The sequence below is a fragment of the Macaca fascicularis genome, chromosome 14 (assembly GCF_037993035.2).
Source record: "Macaca fascicularis isolate 582-1 chromosome 14, T2T-MFA8v1.1".
NCBI lineage: Eukaryota > Metazoa > Chordata > Mammalia > Primates > Cercopithecidae > Macaca > Macaca fascicularis.
The window spans coordinates 2,482,929-2,497,145 of NC_088388.1; the positions used below are offsets into that span (position 1 = coordinate 2,482,929).

A 14,217-nucleotide genomic window follows, 5' to 3' on the forward strand; every position below is an offset into this window, starting at 1 on the left:
ATCTCCCCTCTGTGTAGTATCAGCTGGGGCTGGAGGTTCCGTAGCAGCATTGCACCTACGTGGCTGGTAAGGCTCCTGTTCATGAGGGCCTCTCCAAGGCTGCATGGATTCCTCACATCTCAGAAATGAACAGTCCAAGAGACAGGCAGTGCCAGGGACTGCAGAGCCACCTGGCTGTATTCTCTTGATGCAGGTGTCACAGAGCCCAGGTTCAACTAGGGAGGACTGGCAAAGAACTTCAGGACTGTGCTTTAAAACCAGTGCTATGTCTTCGAACCCTAGTAATGGAGTTGTTTTGTTCCCTTATGTCTGCAGAACACTTACAAAACCAATCATTCATGTGGCTATAAACAAATCTAATCTACCTCAAAAAATTGAGATTTAACTGGCCATGTTCTCTGATCAAAACCCAGTATCATGAGAAATAAATGACTTAAAGATTGGGGAAGAAAAATCCCTTCCCTATTTGAGAATTAAGCAACACTCTCCTAAATAGCCAGAAAGAAGAGATTGATGTGGGAAGTGCGGGCCCTGTATGGTGTTATGAGACGTAGGCCCCTCTGCCTGCCCCAGCCCCCACATCACTCCAGCTTTCCCCCAGCAACAACTGTAAATGCTTTTATTTTGTAAATTCCATGCCAGAGCCCGCGCCACTTGCTGGTGGCTTCACTGTGTTTGCAAATGTTGTCCCCCACATAGATTGAAATTCATCTATTGCCTGAAAGTAATGAAATATGTGCATTGCACATTGTGTAAGCATACACATTTATTCAGTGCCTCCTGGGTTCTCACCCCTTGCCAGGTGATGGGTTGATTCAGTGTGCTGGGGGTCTCCAGGCGGGGGGTTCCACATAGTTGTTGCTTCATCAGAATCTGCTGATAAGCCCAGTTCGGGGCAGAGATTAGATAGGCCAGCCTATGGGCACTTTGCCTAACGCCATCTGCCTCTCCCACCCCAGGCAGGTGTCGGGTGGCTGCTGCGCCCTGTGTCCGCCTCCTGACCTTGAGAACACCCAGGTGGGGGAGGAAGTGGGCCGCGCTTGGGAACCCCCACCCCGCCAGCTCGTGCAGCGAGCTGGGTCCCAGGGCTGGAGGCACCTCATTAAACCGCCTGAAACGTGTGTAACTCTAGTCGGCCCCCGTAAGGCACCGGCAGTACATGTGAAATTAAAATTACCGAGAGGCCCCACTCTCCTCCCCACCGTGGGTGGGCAGCCTTCATGCGGAGGCCAAGGCCCGGAAGCCGGCAGTCCTGGGAAAGATTTGGCCCCAATGATAATGGGCCCAAGAATGTGCTGGGCCCAGGGTGTGGTCCAAGTTCCTTTCTTAGCTAACCCCTCCACCCTGAGAAGCTTCCCCCTGCTACACCCACACATGGGGCCAGCTGCCTTGAGCGCCTCCTGCTCAGACCCAGGTGAGGTACCTGAGTAACAAATGTCGAGAGTTTGCAGTTACTTCCAGAGCTACAGACAAGGGACAAGGAGGGGCTGGAGGCACCGGCCCAGCAAGAGGGGTCACTTGAGCCTTGGCCTGCAGGGAGGTTTTGCTCAAGGAGTGTCCCTTGAGCAAAATATTGCAGTTTTGTTGCTCTCTGAAAGCCCACCAGGCAGTCTTCCCAGAGGTGCCTCCTGGGAAGCCCATGGAGAGAATGCGTTCTACACCCAAGGCCTTATGGGATCAGTCCCAGGGCCTGGAGAGTCGTAGGGAAATGTGTGAACATGGCTCCCCTTAGGCCAGGGGTAGACGGAGGACCAGGGAGGATCAGGAAAGCCCTGGATCTTGTTGACACCCTGGGGTGTGCCCCTGTGGCTACTTAAATGTAGAGCATGGGGCAGGGGGAGGGCCACTTCCTATGGTTTTAGCCTCCCGAGAGTCTCCCCAGACAGCCCACAGGGGACACTGGGCCTCATGCCGCCTGTCGGGATGGTGTCCAGGATGGGGGGACCAGACGACAGCTGTTGCCCACTTGCAGGGCCCGGCTGCCCGGTGGATGGGAACGGCCGTCCCCATGACAACCCAGCACGTCCCTTGCCCACCAGGAAGAAGAGACGTCCGGGCAGCTGGCAGGTGGGGCTAGTTCTTGAGGGAAAGAGGCCCCATGCCTCCCAGAGTTACCCCGAAATCATTAACGGGGAGACAAGCACACAGAGCAGCTGGCCGATTGCGACTCTGAAGGTCAGAGATGGCCGCCGGCTGTGGGAAGGCCTGTGGCTAGGGCTCTGCTGCCCCCTTCCTGGGCAGGGGCTCCTTCCTCCGTCTCTGTCTCTGGGGTCCCATGGGAAGTCAGGGTGGGGCCTGGTGTGTGGCTTCCGCTGACTTTCTGGGTGTGTCTTCCTGCAGGGCCAGGACCCCCAAAGTGTTCCAATGACTTCAGGGAGGGGGAGCCAGACCAGGAGGAGCTCCAGAGGTGCCCTGTGGGGAGACGGCAGCATCCGAAACATGGGGGAGGGGGGTACAACCAGCCTGGGGATGGATAGCAGCATCTCAGCCACGAGGGGCAGTGACATCCGGTCAGGAGGGGGTTAGCAGCATCTCAGACATGGTGGGGTGATGTCCAGCCCAGGGGAATGGGGGAAGGTGATGTCCATCCTGGGGGATGGGGTGTGACGTCCATCCTGGGGGACAAGGGGTGACGTCCATCCTGGGAGGACGGGAAGTGACGTCCATCCTGGGGAGGAGTGACATCCATCCTGGGGAACCGGGGGGGGTGATGTCCATCCTGGGGGGACGGTGGGGGGTGATGTCCATCCTGGGGGGTGGGGGGTTGACGTCCATCCTGCGGGGGCAAGGGGGTGATGTCCATCCTGGGGGAGATGGCAACATCCCAAACATGGGGGGTGATGTCCAGAGTGGGGGTCTGCAGATCTTTACAGGCCCCTCAGCTTCCCTTTCCACACCCCAAGTACAGCACCCACAAGGCAGGTGCCTGTGGGGGAGACGCACCTGTCCCCTGCCTGAAGTTTCTCAGCAGGCTTTTGGGCACAGGGGGATAGTGAGCCGGTCTCAGCACTGAGCTTGCAGGTAGAGAAGGCGGCCCCTGACTTTAGGGTGCTGTGGGCGGGATGAGGACAGACTGGAGGAAAGGAGGGATCCCAGCAGAGGCAGAGGCAGCGGCAGCAGTGGGTGGGGCAGGGCTTCACCGCAGGAAGGTGAGGCTGAGCAGTGCCCTCCAGGACAGATAGGCACTCCCAGGCTGGAGCTGTGAACAGATAGGAACTTCCACAGCCGGGAAGGCCGGGTGACGTGGAGGACTCCAGGCAGTTGGGCCAGCACGGGACGGGGCGTCAGGTCAGCGGGGCTCTTCTGTGCTGTGTGCAGCATGAGAGTCTGTACCCCACCTGTACTCAGCACCCTGCCCCCCGCCCCCCGATGACGAGGTTGCTTCCCTCTTGAGCACACGGAACCCCGCCTTCCTGCTACACTGTTCCCATGGCATTTCCACAGGCCCAAGCCACTGTTGTAGTTCCACCCTCCCCACAGCCCTAGGAGGTGGGCACTGCTGGTGCCCCCGTTTTACAGATGTAGATGCAGAGCCCAGAGTGGCTGAGCTGCTCGTCCAGGCCCCCTGCCTGGGATGCCACCAGTGTCCTCACACCAGCCTGCTCCTGCCCTGCGCCCATTCTCCTCCTGCTTAGCGATCCTTTCTCTTGCTAATGTGGGAGACAGGGGGCTCCCAGGAGGCCTGGCCGAGGTAGCGGGTCCCCCCACCATACTCCCAGTGCCACCCCTGGCTGCCTGGAGCTAGCTGTGTGGGGGCCCAGAAGCCCTCCCTCCGAGGAGGTGGGCCTGTTCCAGGCTACCTTGGGCGGGCAGGGCCTTGGGCGGGCAGGGCCTTGGGCGGCCACGGCCTCAGGAGGGACACAGAGGGCCCCACTCAAGGTCACGGGCTGCACATTCCATGGGGCCTGGGGAAGCAGCAGAGCAGAAGGCTGCAGCCCTGGACTAAGGCTGGCTCCGCGTGGCACCCCAGCAGTGCTCACACTAAGGGGACACTTGGCAGGGGAGGGGCTGTGGCAGGGCAGGGTCAGCTCCTCAGCAGTAAGACCAGGACAGGGCAACCGGACCCCGACTGTGTCACCCTCAGCCCAGTGGCTGGTGCATCTCACCTGGGCCTGGCCGGCTGTACTGTGGCGCCTGCCCCAGACCAGGCTACCTTGGGCAGGGTGGGGACTGGTGCTCTCTCGGGGGGTGGGGGTGAGGGGGGTGGTGAGTGTGGACTGAGGGCCCCAGCTGTGCCCAGCACGTCACCGGGGGCCCACAAGCTCTCAGCACAGGCTGGCGGCTGGGAGCAGCTGGCCACAGGCAGGCCCTGGGACAAAGGGCGCTTTGAGCCGCCTGAGTGCCTGCATCGCCCTCCGGCCAGCTGACCCTCCCGGGAGCCGAGACTGGCTCTCTCTGTGGCTTATCAGGGCCGGGCCGGCGTGGAGTTGGAACAGCTGGCCCCAGAGCCCGCCAGCCGGGCTCTATGCTGTGGGGACCACTGCCCCCACAGGGAAATGCCTGGCTCAGCGCAGGCCCAGCCCTCTGGCGTCCCAGCTATGGGAGGGGGTGAGACCCTAATCCCGGGTCCCCACAGCACCCTCAGCCTAACCCTGTGTCCACCCCTCTTCAGAGTCTCCAGGCCCCATCTTGGCCTGATGGGATCTCATTGTCTCCTAAAAAAGTGTGGGCACAGATCTCAGGCTTTTTGGGGGGTGGGTGGATTCCTGACTCCAGCGGAAGGTCCCCAGGCCTAAGTCTATGGGGCGCCTGGGAGGCCGGCTGTGTTTCTGCTTCCTTGACCCTGGCCCCTTCCACAAAGCTCAGCTCTGATCCTTGGTATTTAATCTTCATCTTCCAGCCCTCTTTAAAATTAAATTTCCTTTAAAGATACTGTAGAGCAGTAACATCAGAGACACCAAAATAGACAAAAGAGATAATAGAAGAGTAATATCAGAGACGCTAAAGTCCTCGCGATAAGGGTCTGCGACGCTTCCTTTATTGTTTTGCAGAAAAAATCCATATATTTCATCCAGAAAGACAGGATGTGAGTGCAGCTGGTCAGAACCAGTTATTTCAGGCTGCCCTGCGATCGTTCCCATGTGATTGATTGACACAGGGACCTTCTCTCAGATCCTAAATTATGTGGTTCCGGCAGCATGGAACTTCAAAACACATTGAACCCCAGAAAATCTTCGCTATGATGCAGATTTGCTGGCTGATAAAAGCAAAACAATAGATAAGATGGCCAGATCGACCTTCAGCCTTCTCGGAGAACACTGGTTCCACAGCCGGTTGCAACACGTTTGAGCCAAAGTGCGACCTTTCCCCCCTCTGTTCACTCAGAGACTAAAAATCCCAGATAAGCACCTGCTTTGCTAAACCCTCGCTGGCCCTCCGGCTTTGGGCAGATCTCCTGTTTACGCTACCGTAACCCCACAACACCGGATACCAGCATGGGGCCGGCCTGCGGGGCCGTGTGTCTCCTCCTGTGTGACCTTGAGCTACCTTGAGCTTCCATTTTCCTTGCACACCAAGCACTAATTTCCTCTGGGTTGAGGTTGAGGGTCCCAGGGTCTGTCTGCCTAATGACAAGATTTCAACCCAATAGTGAAGCCTCAGCGGCAGTGACTGTGCTTTAGGGTGTCCCGTTGGCATCCAGGACCCCCTGTGAAGGATGGCCCTGAGCTCCATTCAGCATAAGTCTTGTCAACGATGAAACAAGATTAGGGGAATTTTACAGCTTGCCTGTGTTTTTCCACCCAGGGCCCTTTGCACTGCCTGCTATTTGTTTTCTGTCTTCATCCTGAGAGGGCTCAAGGTCTGCGTGCCATTTTGCAATTGACAAATGACTTGCGCTTAGCTATTTTGTTTAATGCTGAACTAACAATAGTTAGTGAAGATTAAGAACTAAAGGCTCAAGGACAGCTACAGATGACCACAGCTGGAGTGTGGCAGATACTCGGGGCCGCTGGGTGGCCCTGAAGGTCCATAGAATCCTTTGGGAGACGTGACCCGCGGGAGCCCAGGTGAGCAACCGCCATGGGCCCGGGCCCCTCAAGGCACTCATTTCTGTATCAGAGAACACACATAACGTAAAATTCACCATTTCAGCCATTTCATAGCGTGCAATTTGGTGGCATTTAGTACATTCAGAAGGCAGTGCAACCAATACCTGTCTCTGGTTCCAGAGGTTTTTCATCACCTCAAAAGGAAAACCATCCCCATTGCCTTTCTCCCAGTTCCTGACAAACACATTCTTTTTTAAATTATGGTGAAATATAAGGCCAGGCGCAGTGACTCATGCCTGTAATCCCAGCACTTTGGAAGGCTGAGGCGGGCGGATCACCTGAGGTCAGGAGTTTAAGACCAGCTTGGCCAACATGGTGAAACCCCATCTCTACTAATAATACAAAAAAAGTTAGCCTGGTGTGGTGGTGCGCACCTCTAATCCCGGCTGCTCAGGAGGCTGAGGCAGGAGAATCACTTGAACCCAGGAGGCAGAGGTTGCAGTGAGCTGAGATAGTGCCACTGCACTCCTGCCTGGGCAACAGAGTAAGACTCTATCTCAAAATAAAATAAAAGGAAAATGTGTTTTACCATCTTAACCCTTTTTAAGATCATAGTTCATTGCGACCGTCGCCACCATCCAGCTCCAGAGCTTTTTCCATCTTGTAAAACTGGTGAAAGTCTGTCCCCATTAAACACTCACTCCCTACTCCCCCTTCCCCAGCCCCTGGCACCCACCTTCTACTTTCTACCTCTGTGAATCTGACAACTGTAGCGACCTCACGTGAGTGGAAGTAGATAGTATTTGTCCTTGTGTAACTGGCTCGTTTCACTGAGAGTAATGTCTTCAAGGTTCCTCCATGTTGCAGCCTGTGTGAGAATTCTCTTCCTTTTTGAGGCCGAATCCTATCCCGTGGTATGGAGGGACCACATCTTCTGTCTCCGTCAGTGCGCTGAGGGTCACCGGGCTGGTTCCACTTTTTGGCTGTTGTGAATGGTGCTGCTGTGGACATGGGTGTGTGTGGATCTCCGTTAAAGAGACTGGGGACAGACTCCAAGGTGGAATTCCTGGGCCATACAGTCATTCTATTTTTTTTCGGGCATATTATTTAAATAGACTATTTGTTAGAGCAGTTTTAGGTTCGCCACAAAATCGAGAGACTGGTCGTGAGTTTTAAAGCAGCTGCAGCATTCTACCTCCCCCAGCAGCACACAAGGTCCCAACTTCTCCAGATCCTTGGGAGCACTTGTCACTCTGTTTGGGGTGGTAGCCGCCCTAGTGGATGAGAGGCGGCATCTCGTTGTGGTCTTGATTTCCCTGATGATTAGTGACACTGGGCACCTCTCCGTGTGCCTGTTGGCCATCTGTGTATCTTCTTCACAGAAATGACTGTCCAAGCCCTTTGCCTATTTTTAAGAAATTGAGTTGTTAGGAACTTTGGTTTTTTAAATAATTTTAAATCACACAAATAATACCCCCGAGAGCCAACTTATAACACGCCCCAGGATGGACATGGACTTGTGGTAGAATGGAGCTAGGGGTGCAGCATGGGATGGCTGGCTTGTGGGCAGGGGAAAGACCCATGGCCTATCTTGTTTTGGGGGGCAGGGACCCAGAAACCCATTGCTTTCAGGCCTTGCTAGAAGAGCACACAGTCGAACGAGTGGGTCCGATGTGGAGGGCAGTGGCATCAGCCAAGCTCTGGGGCGTTTCCTCCCATTTCTCATGTCTTTTCTGTTGTTTCTGTGAGGGAGTCTCAGGGAGGGGCAGAACCCACAGGGTTTGGCTTCCTGACCCTGAACATCCTTGTCCCCAGCCCCTCACTGGGTCTGGAGGAAGGAGGGTACGGTGGTCCTGGTGGCTCTTGTGCCTGCACCCGCCTTGGGGCCATCTGACACCCACACCCTCCCTCCAGGCCAGACCCAGCTCTCCAGCTGCCCACTAGATGACCACCAAGTCAGGGCGGCTGGTGGTGCTGACGGCTCTGTGAGGCCCAGGCCTGTCTTCCCCACCTCGCACCACAGGGCTGAGACACCTCCCTGTCCCCTGGCAGGGCTGGAGGCTCTGGAGTCTCTCTTGGTTACCCTCTCCCTCCTGGGGCTGCTTTTGCAGCCTGGTGTCCTTGTCTCATGTCTGGGTCCCCTTAGCCAAGGGTCCTCCAGCCTTTGTCCTGTACCCACTTGTCCGGCAGTAACACCGTTTCCAGAACCACCACCATGCCCAGGTCGTGTCTGTGCATGAAAGTGGTCAGCCCTCCATGGCAGGCCTGGCCTCACCTGCCAGTGTCCTCTCCCACACCTGAGGATACCTGTACCTTGTCCCGGAGACCGGGGGGGGCGGCTCTCTCTGCCATGGACACCAGCCTTCCCTCCCCTAAGCTGCAGGTGACCTGACCTAGCTGAGCCTGGCTTTCCGCCTCTGTAAAATGTGAACAGAGGCCACCACCCCCATTATGTGGGTCTGTGTTTGTTCTGTGCACGTCTCGGTGCCCAGCTCTGAGGGCCTTTTGTCCATGAAGCCATCCGCAGCCAGGAGGCGGCCTTGCTTTAGTCTGAAGGAGAGTGACCAGGGTGGGAGGGGCCTCTTTGTCCCTTTGGTCTGTTTGTGGTCTCAGTGGAGACCAAGGACGGCTCTTTTTCTCGTATCTGTGGGGCAGAGCTCAGGGCCGCACTCCATCAGCGTCCCGGGCCATTGAATCCTTGACCCCAGGGGGCTTGCAGGCGCCACATAGATCTTGTGAGAGACGCTTTATGGGGCTGGACGATCCTGGGTGCCCCTCAGAGAAGGGCCTGGGGCTGGCCCTGTTATCAGTGGGGGAGTCAGGAAGTACCCCTGGTTCTGCATGTATAGTGGGTGGGCCTCTCAGAGGGGCTGGGGGTGGGGGTGCTGAGCTGGCCTGGGAAGGGTGGGTGGGATAACCTCGGCGGTGGAATGGGGGAGGGAGAGAGCGCTCCAGACACAGGGCCCTGAGGAGGCAGGGGCACCCCAGGGAATGGGGGGCACCTGGGGCCCATGGGAGGCGCTTGGGGAGACTGGGCTGTGAGCCCCCGGGAAGGAGGCCTCAGGGACAGCCCTAGACTCTGACCCTCAGTGTGGACAGCAGGAGCTATGGCAGTTGCTTAAACAAGGCGGGCAAGGGAGAAGTGCCAAATGCATGCAGGTTCTGGGGAGGAGCTTGAGGCCCCTTTAGTTCACCTTTGGAGCTTAGAGCCAAGTCTGCAAATACAGATGAACCCAGGGTTAGGAGGGTGGCTAGGGCATCACCCACCTGGGGTCTGGACTGCTGGAGCCAGGGGGAGGCCTGCCATTCTGTGAACCTGCTTTAGACTGGGGCTGTGGTCCTGTGAATCAGGGATGGGCCATGGCATGGTGTGGGGGACTAGCCCTCCTCCCTGTCCCCAGCTGAGTGTGAGCTCCCTGGGGTCTCGCTGTGGCCTTGGCCCTGGGTGTTGTCCCGCACAACCCAGGAGAGCGTTTGAGGCTCATGGTGGTGGAGATAGTTTTATCTCTGAGCAAACATTCCATCTTGCCGTTTCCAGCTTGGAGATGGTGGAGGGACTTTTCCTTGGCTCTTTCCTGGCCTGCCAATAGCACCAGCCTAATTAACCCAACAAGCGGGGCCTCCCCAGCCACGGAGCCTTGCACGCCCTCCCACATCCAGCTGGATTTGGGGATCAGCGTTGTTTTTAATTATTTCTCCCACCTTGTCCCACAGGCAGGAGTCCTGCCATCTCAGAAGGCCGGCCCCTAAACAGGTTCCCTGAGTGTTAGGTCAAGACAACTTTAGAAAGTCACGCAGTTATCCACAGCAATCCCTAATAGTTACTTATTTATTTCAAGGTATAACATAAGACACACCTAGCACTTCAGACCTGCCTAGGACATGGCTGGAGAAGGTATTTAAGTAATTTTTAAAGTGCATCAAAACAAGGTCAGGCACGGTGGCTCACGGTTATAATCCCAGCACTTTGGAAGGCCGAGGCGGGCGGATCACCTGAGGTCAGGAGTTTGAGACTAGCCTGGCCAACATGACAAAACCCCATCTCTACTAAAAAAAAATACAAAAAATTAGCCAGGCATGGTGGCAGGCGCCTATAGTCCCAGCTACTCAGGAGGCTGAGGCAGGAGAATTGCTTGAACCTGGGAGGCCGAGGTTGCAGTGAGCCGAGATCACGCCACTGTACTCCAGCCGAGATCACGCCACTGCACTCCAGCCTGGGTGACAGAGCGAGACTGTCTCAAAAATAAATAAATCATAAATAAAGAAAGTGCATCAAAACAGGAAAAACCCTGCTAAGGACCAGTCTGCGGGGTGTTGTCTGGGTCAGCAGAGCTGGGCTGGGAGCCGCTACGCCTCCCCACCGAGGCCACCAGCAGTCGGGTGAGCTGGTCTCTGTGCCATCATGGGCACCTTGTCTCAGCTCCAGGGACTTGGAGCTCCGTGTTTCTGTGGCCTTTTTCATGATGACTAAACAAAGGCAGGCGTTATGGTGTCCAGGCCTGGTCTCCCGAAAGGGCAAGTTCTCAGAAGCAAAGACCGATGAGACAGAGCTCCTGCTACCAGAGAGCTCTAGGCCGGCTCATTGGAAGAGTCATGTATTTGTTCCTTCGTTCGTTTGTTCAGCATGTCCATGTTGAGCACTGATTGGAGCAGGTCCTGTTCTGGGGCCTGGGAAATGGGGGTGGGTAAGACCAGGGAGCTTAGCCGGACCTCAGCCTAGAGCCCCGGTCCCCAGGAGCTGAAGACAGAGGTGGGACCCAAACCCCACCATGAGGCCACAGAGCCTGCAGGTATTCACACCTTTTGTTTTGTGTGTGTGTGTGTGTTTTTGTTGTTTTTGTTCTTTTTTTTTTTTTTCATCCAGGCTGGAGTGCAATGGAGCAATCTCGGCTCACTGCAACCTCCGCCTCCCGGGTTCAAGCGATTCTCCTGCCTCAGCCTCCTGAGTAGCTGGGATTAGAGGCATGCGCCACCATGCCCAGCTAATTTTTGTATTTTTAGTAGAGACGGGGTTTTACCATGTTAGTCAGACTGGTCTTGAACTCCTGACCTCGTGATCCGCCCACCTCAGCCTCCCAAAGTACTGGGATTACAGGCGTGAGCCCCTGCGCCCGGCCCACACCCTTTCTTTACCTTGCACCCCTGCCATCTCCCGTATGCACCCGACTGCACACACCCCGACCCCTGAAGGACCTGACGTCATGGGCCTAAAACATTTTTCCAAAAGGAAGGCAACTAAGCTCCCAGCCTGTCTCCCCTTATCCACTGGGCTTGCCGCAAACACATGCTGGATGGTGTCAGTATCATTCCATCCTAATTAATAACATTTGGGAGCCAGCGATGGCAGTGTCCAGCTGACCGCTCATAGTAGACTCCCTGGTGGGGGTGTGGCATGGGAGCAAGGCCAGCCACTGTCACCCAGTGGGAGCAGAAGTCCCCTCCAGGGCCCGGCTTCTGAGGGAGGACAGGCAGGAGTCTGCCGGAAGTGGGCCTGAGACGCTGTATGCCTGTGGCTTTGTGGCTTTGTGTGGCTAGTGCCTCTCACATGTGGGGGCTGTTTTCATCTTCCAGCCCCACATACCTTCCCCAAGGGCCTCCCATACACCCCAGCTGCCTGGGCGCTGGGCTCGAGCCTGCAGGTGGCCGCCATGCTTTGAGTGTCACAACGGGCTGCACTTCACATGAAAGCTGCATTTTGGCAATAAGTCTCCGCGAAAGCCCACTGAGCCTGGCACTGCTGCATCCACACTTTACAGCCGAGGAAACTGAGGCCCAGGTTCCCACTTCTGTGCCTAGGGGGTGGGATCCAGCTCCGAGCGTCTTCTTCCCACTCCTCCAGGAACCTCAGCCCTCTGGTGTCGGTGGAGTTGAGGAGGTGTTGGGGTGTAGAGGGGCCAGGTGACTCCCTATAAGGGCAACGTGGTCCAGAGGCTGCCCCTACCCCGGGTATACCAGACTCAAAGGCCAGCTGTGAGGTTTTCCAGGGCTGGATCTGGTGGGAAAATGCTTCTCATGGAGGGCGCCCGGGGTTCCTGGCGTGGGACCCCCTCTGTCCCAGGCTGGGGTTCCTGGCGTGGGACCCCCTCTGACCCAGGCTGGGGTTTGTGGTGTGGGGGTTCCTGGCGTGGGACCCCCTCTGACCCAGGCTGGAGTTCCTAGTGTGGGGCCTCCTCTGACCCAGGCTGGAGTTCCTGCTGTGGGGCCTCCTCTGGCCTGGGTGGTCCTGGCCTGAGAGCTGCAGCCTCACCTGGGCTCCACGCCTGTGGACGTGAGCTGAAGCTGCTCGGCGCTCCAGGGCCTCTGTGCACAGGCATCGCCATCCCCAGCAGGCCAGGACCTGGGCCTGCTGTTCTCAGGGTGTCCTTCAGTGGAGGCTCCAGCATGGCTGGGTTCAAACAGGTTGCAGGGTCTGAAGCCACTCAAGGCCGAGCCTGCCTGCAGTGAGCGCCCCACTCTGTCGCTGCAGGAGATCGTGCTGGTGGTGTTCTTTGGGACAGAGTACGTGGTCCGCCTCTGGTCCGCCGGCTGCCGCAGCAAGTACGTGGGCCTCTGGGGGCGGCTGCGCTTTGCCCGGAAGCCCATTTCCATCATCGGTGAGTCATGCCTGCCCTGTGGAGTTCACGCCCAGGTTTCCAGACCAGGAATGACCCCCGCCTCATGATCCCCACCAGATGGAGTCCCCTAAGGACGGGGGAACCCCAAGGCCAGCAGCGGGTGATTGCCCAGGACCCAGCATAGGAGCATTGGCAGCCCTCAGCCACCTCTGCACCAAGATGCTAATATGGTGTTGGGAGTAGGGGGTTGGTCCCTTACAGATTCCCATGAGCCCTTGCAGCCCAGCATAGCTTCACGGTGGGCCAGTCGCTCACCGTGCAGGGCTCAGCACAGGGCCCAGGAAGGGCTGGGGGCTCCACATGACCAGGATAGAGGTTGGGTCTCTCAGTTTAGACGCTGCCTGTCTCCCTATCCGAGATGTCCCCATGTCCCTGGTCATCAGGGCCTGACCCGCCTGACTGGCAAGCCCCTTCCCCAGATGAGAGCAGGGCGTGTGCTCTTCCCCGGGATCCTGGCTGTGACGACCACAACAAGCTCCCCCCTCTCCTGTACTCCACAGACCTCATCGTGGTTGTGGCCTCCATGGTGGTCCTCTGCGTGGGCTCCAAGGGGCAGGTGTTTGCCACATCAGCCATCAGGTGCGTCTGTGCCATGAGCTCTCCCTGCCATGCCAACCTGCCCCGAGCACCCCTCCTGAGCCGTGGGTGGTCTCGTGCCCCATCCGCCTTGCTCTGATGCAAGGTGCCCTGGTGCCCGCTGCCCCTGGGGACACTGAGCCATGTGCTGGGGTGGGTGGAGCAGGGTAGGTGCGGGCAAGTGTGGAGGGCACGGCTCAGACTCAAGATGCCTCAGGCAGCCCTAGGCTCTGGCCCAACGCCAGCGCCTCTGAGCTTCCAGGGCTTGGGTTGTAACCTGACCATCTGGGCACATAGCCTGCCCATCTGCAAACTGGGGTGACCCCAGGGGCTCCCCCAGAAGGCATTCTGGGGACTGAGGGAATCTGGAGGTACCTGGTCGACCCCCAGCCCCAGCCCTGTGTGAGCAGATTCAGAGCAGACTCTGGGGGGGCTGCACCTGGGAGGGAAATTCCGAGGCCCCTGTCGGGATGGATGTATATTTGGCCTCCCCACCCAGAGTGGGCGCCCGGCAGGGGCAGGGACACCCATGCCATCGGCCACCCCCAGGCCCGGAGTGAACACCTGAGCCCAGCCTGGCTCCCTCAGCCCCACACCGTCTCCTTCCCAGGGGCATCCGCTTTCTGCAGATCCTGAGGATGCTACATGTCGACCGCCAGGGAGGCACCTGGAGGCTCCTGGGCTCCGTGGTCTTCATCCACCGCCAGGTGGGTGGCCCAGGTTGGGGGTGCGGGGCCCGGGTTGGGGGCAGGATGGAGGGAGCAGAGCAGCCCACGCTAGGACAGCTTGAGATGCGCTGAGGCCCTGGGGGTCGGTGGGTGCCCAGGCGCAAGGGTACCTGAACGGGGCCCAGGATCTCAGAGCAAGCCTAAGCCTGAGCCCAGCTTGGATGCTCACCCCAGCCGGGTGCCGGTGACCCTGGCCTACCAGGCTGATGATGTGCTCACCTTCCTCTGAGCTGGGGGCAAAAGAAGACAGAAAGTCAGAAATGAAAAACCCAGGCAAATCAGGAACCGGGTCAAGGCGGGGACACCCGC

General features: G+C 57.7%; 1 protein-coding gene across 9 annotated transcripts in view; it reads left to right on the forward strand.

Annotated features, from left to right (window-relative positions):
* KCNQ1 (potassium voltage-gated channel subfamily Q member 1) overlaps nucleotides 1–14,217 on the forward strand; it is a 400,925-nt gene that overhangs the window by 113,920 nt on the left and 272,788 nt on the right. For 7 of the 9 annotated variants that reach the window (XM_015435245.4, XM_045372364.3, XM_045372365.3 and 4 more), the window contains exons 3-5: nucleotides 12,457–12,583; nucleotides 13,105–13,183; nucleotides 13,791–13,887. The exons of the other annotated variants lie outside the window; for them this stretch is intronic. In XM_015435245.4, coding sequence (XP_015290731.3) covers nucleotides 12,457–12,583; nucleotides 13,105–13,183; nucleotides 13,791–13,887 — 303 coding nt within the window. The remainder of the gene's footprint in view (nucleotides 1–12,456; nucleotides 12,584–13,104; nucleotides 13,184–13,790; nucleotides 13,888–14,217) is intronic. 9 annotated transcript variants of the gene reach the window in all.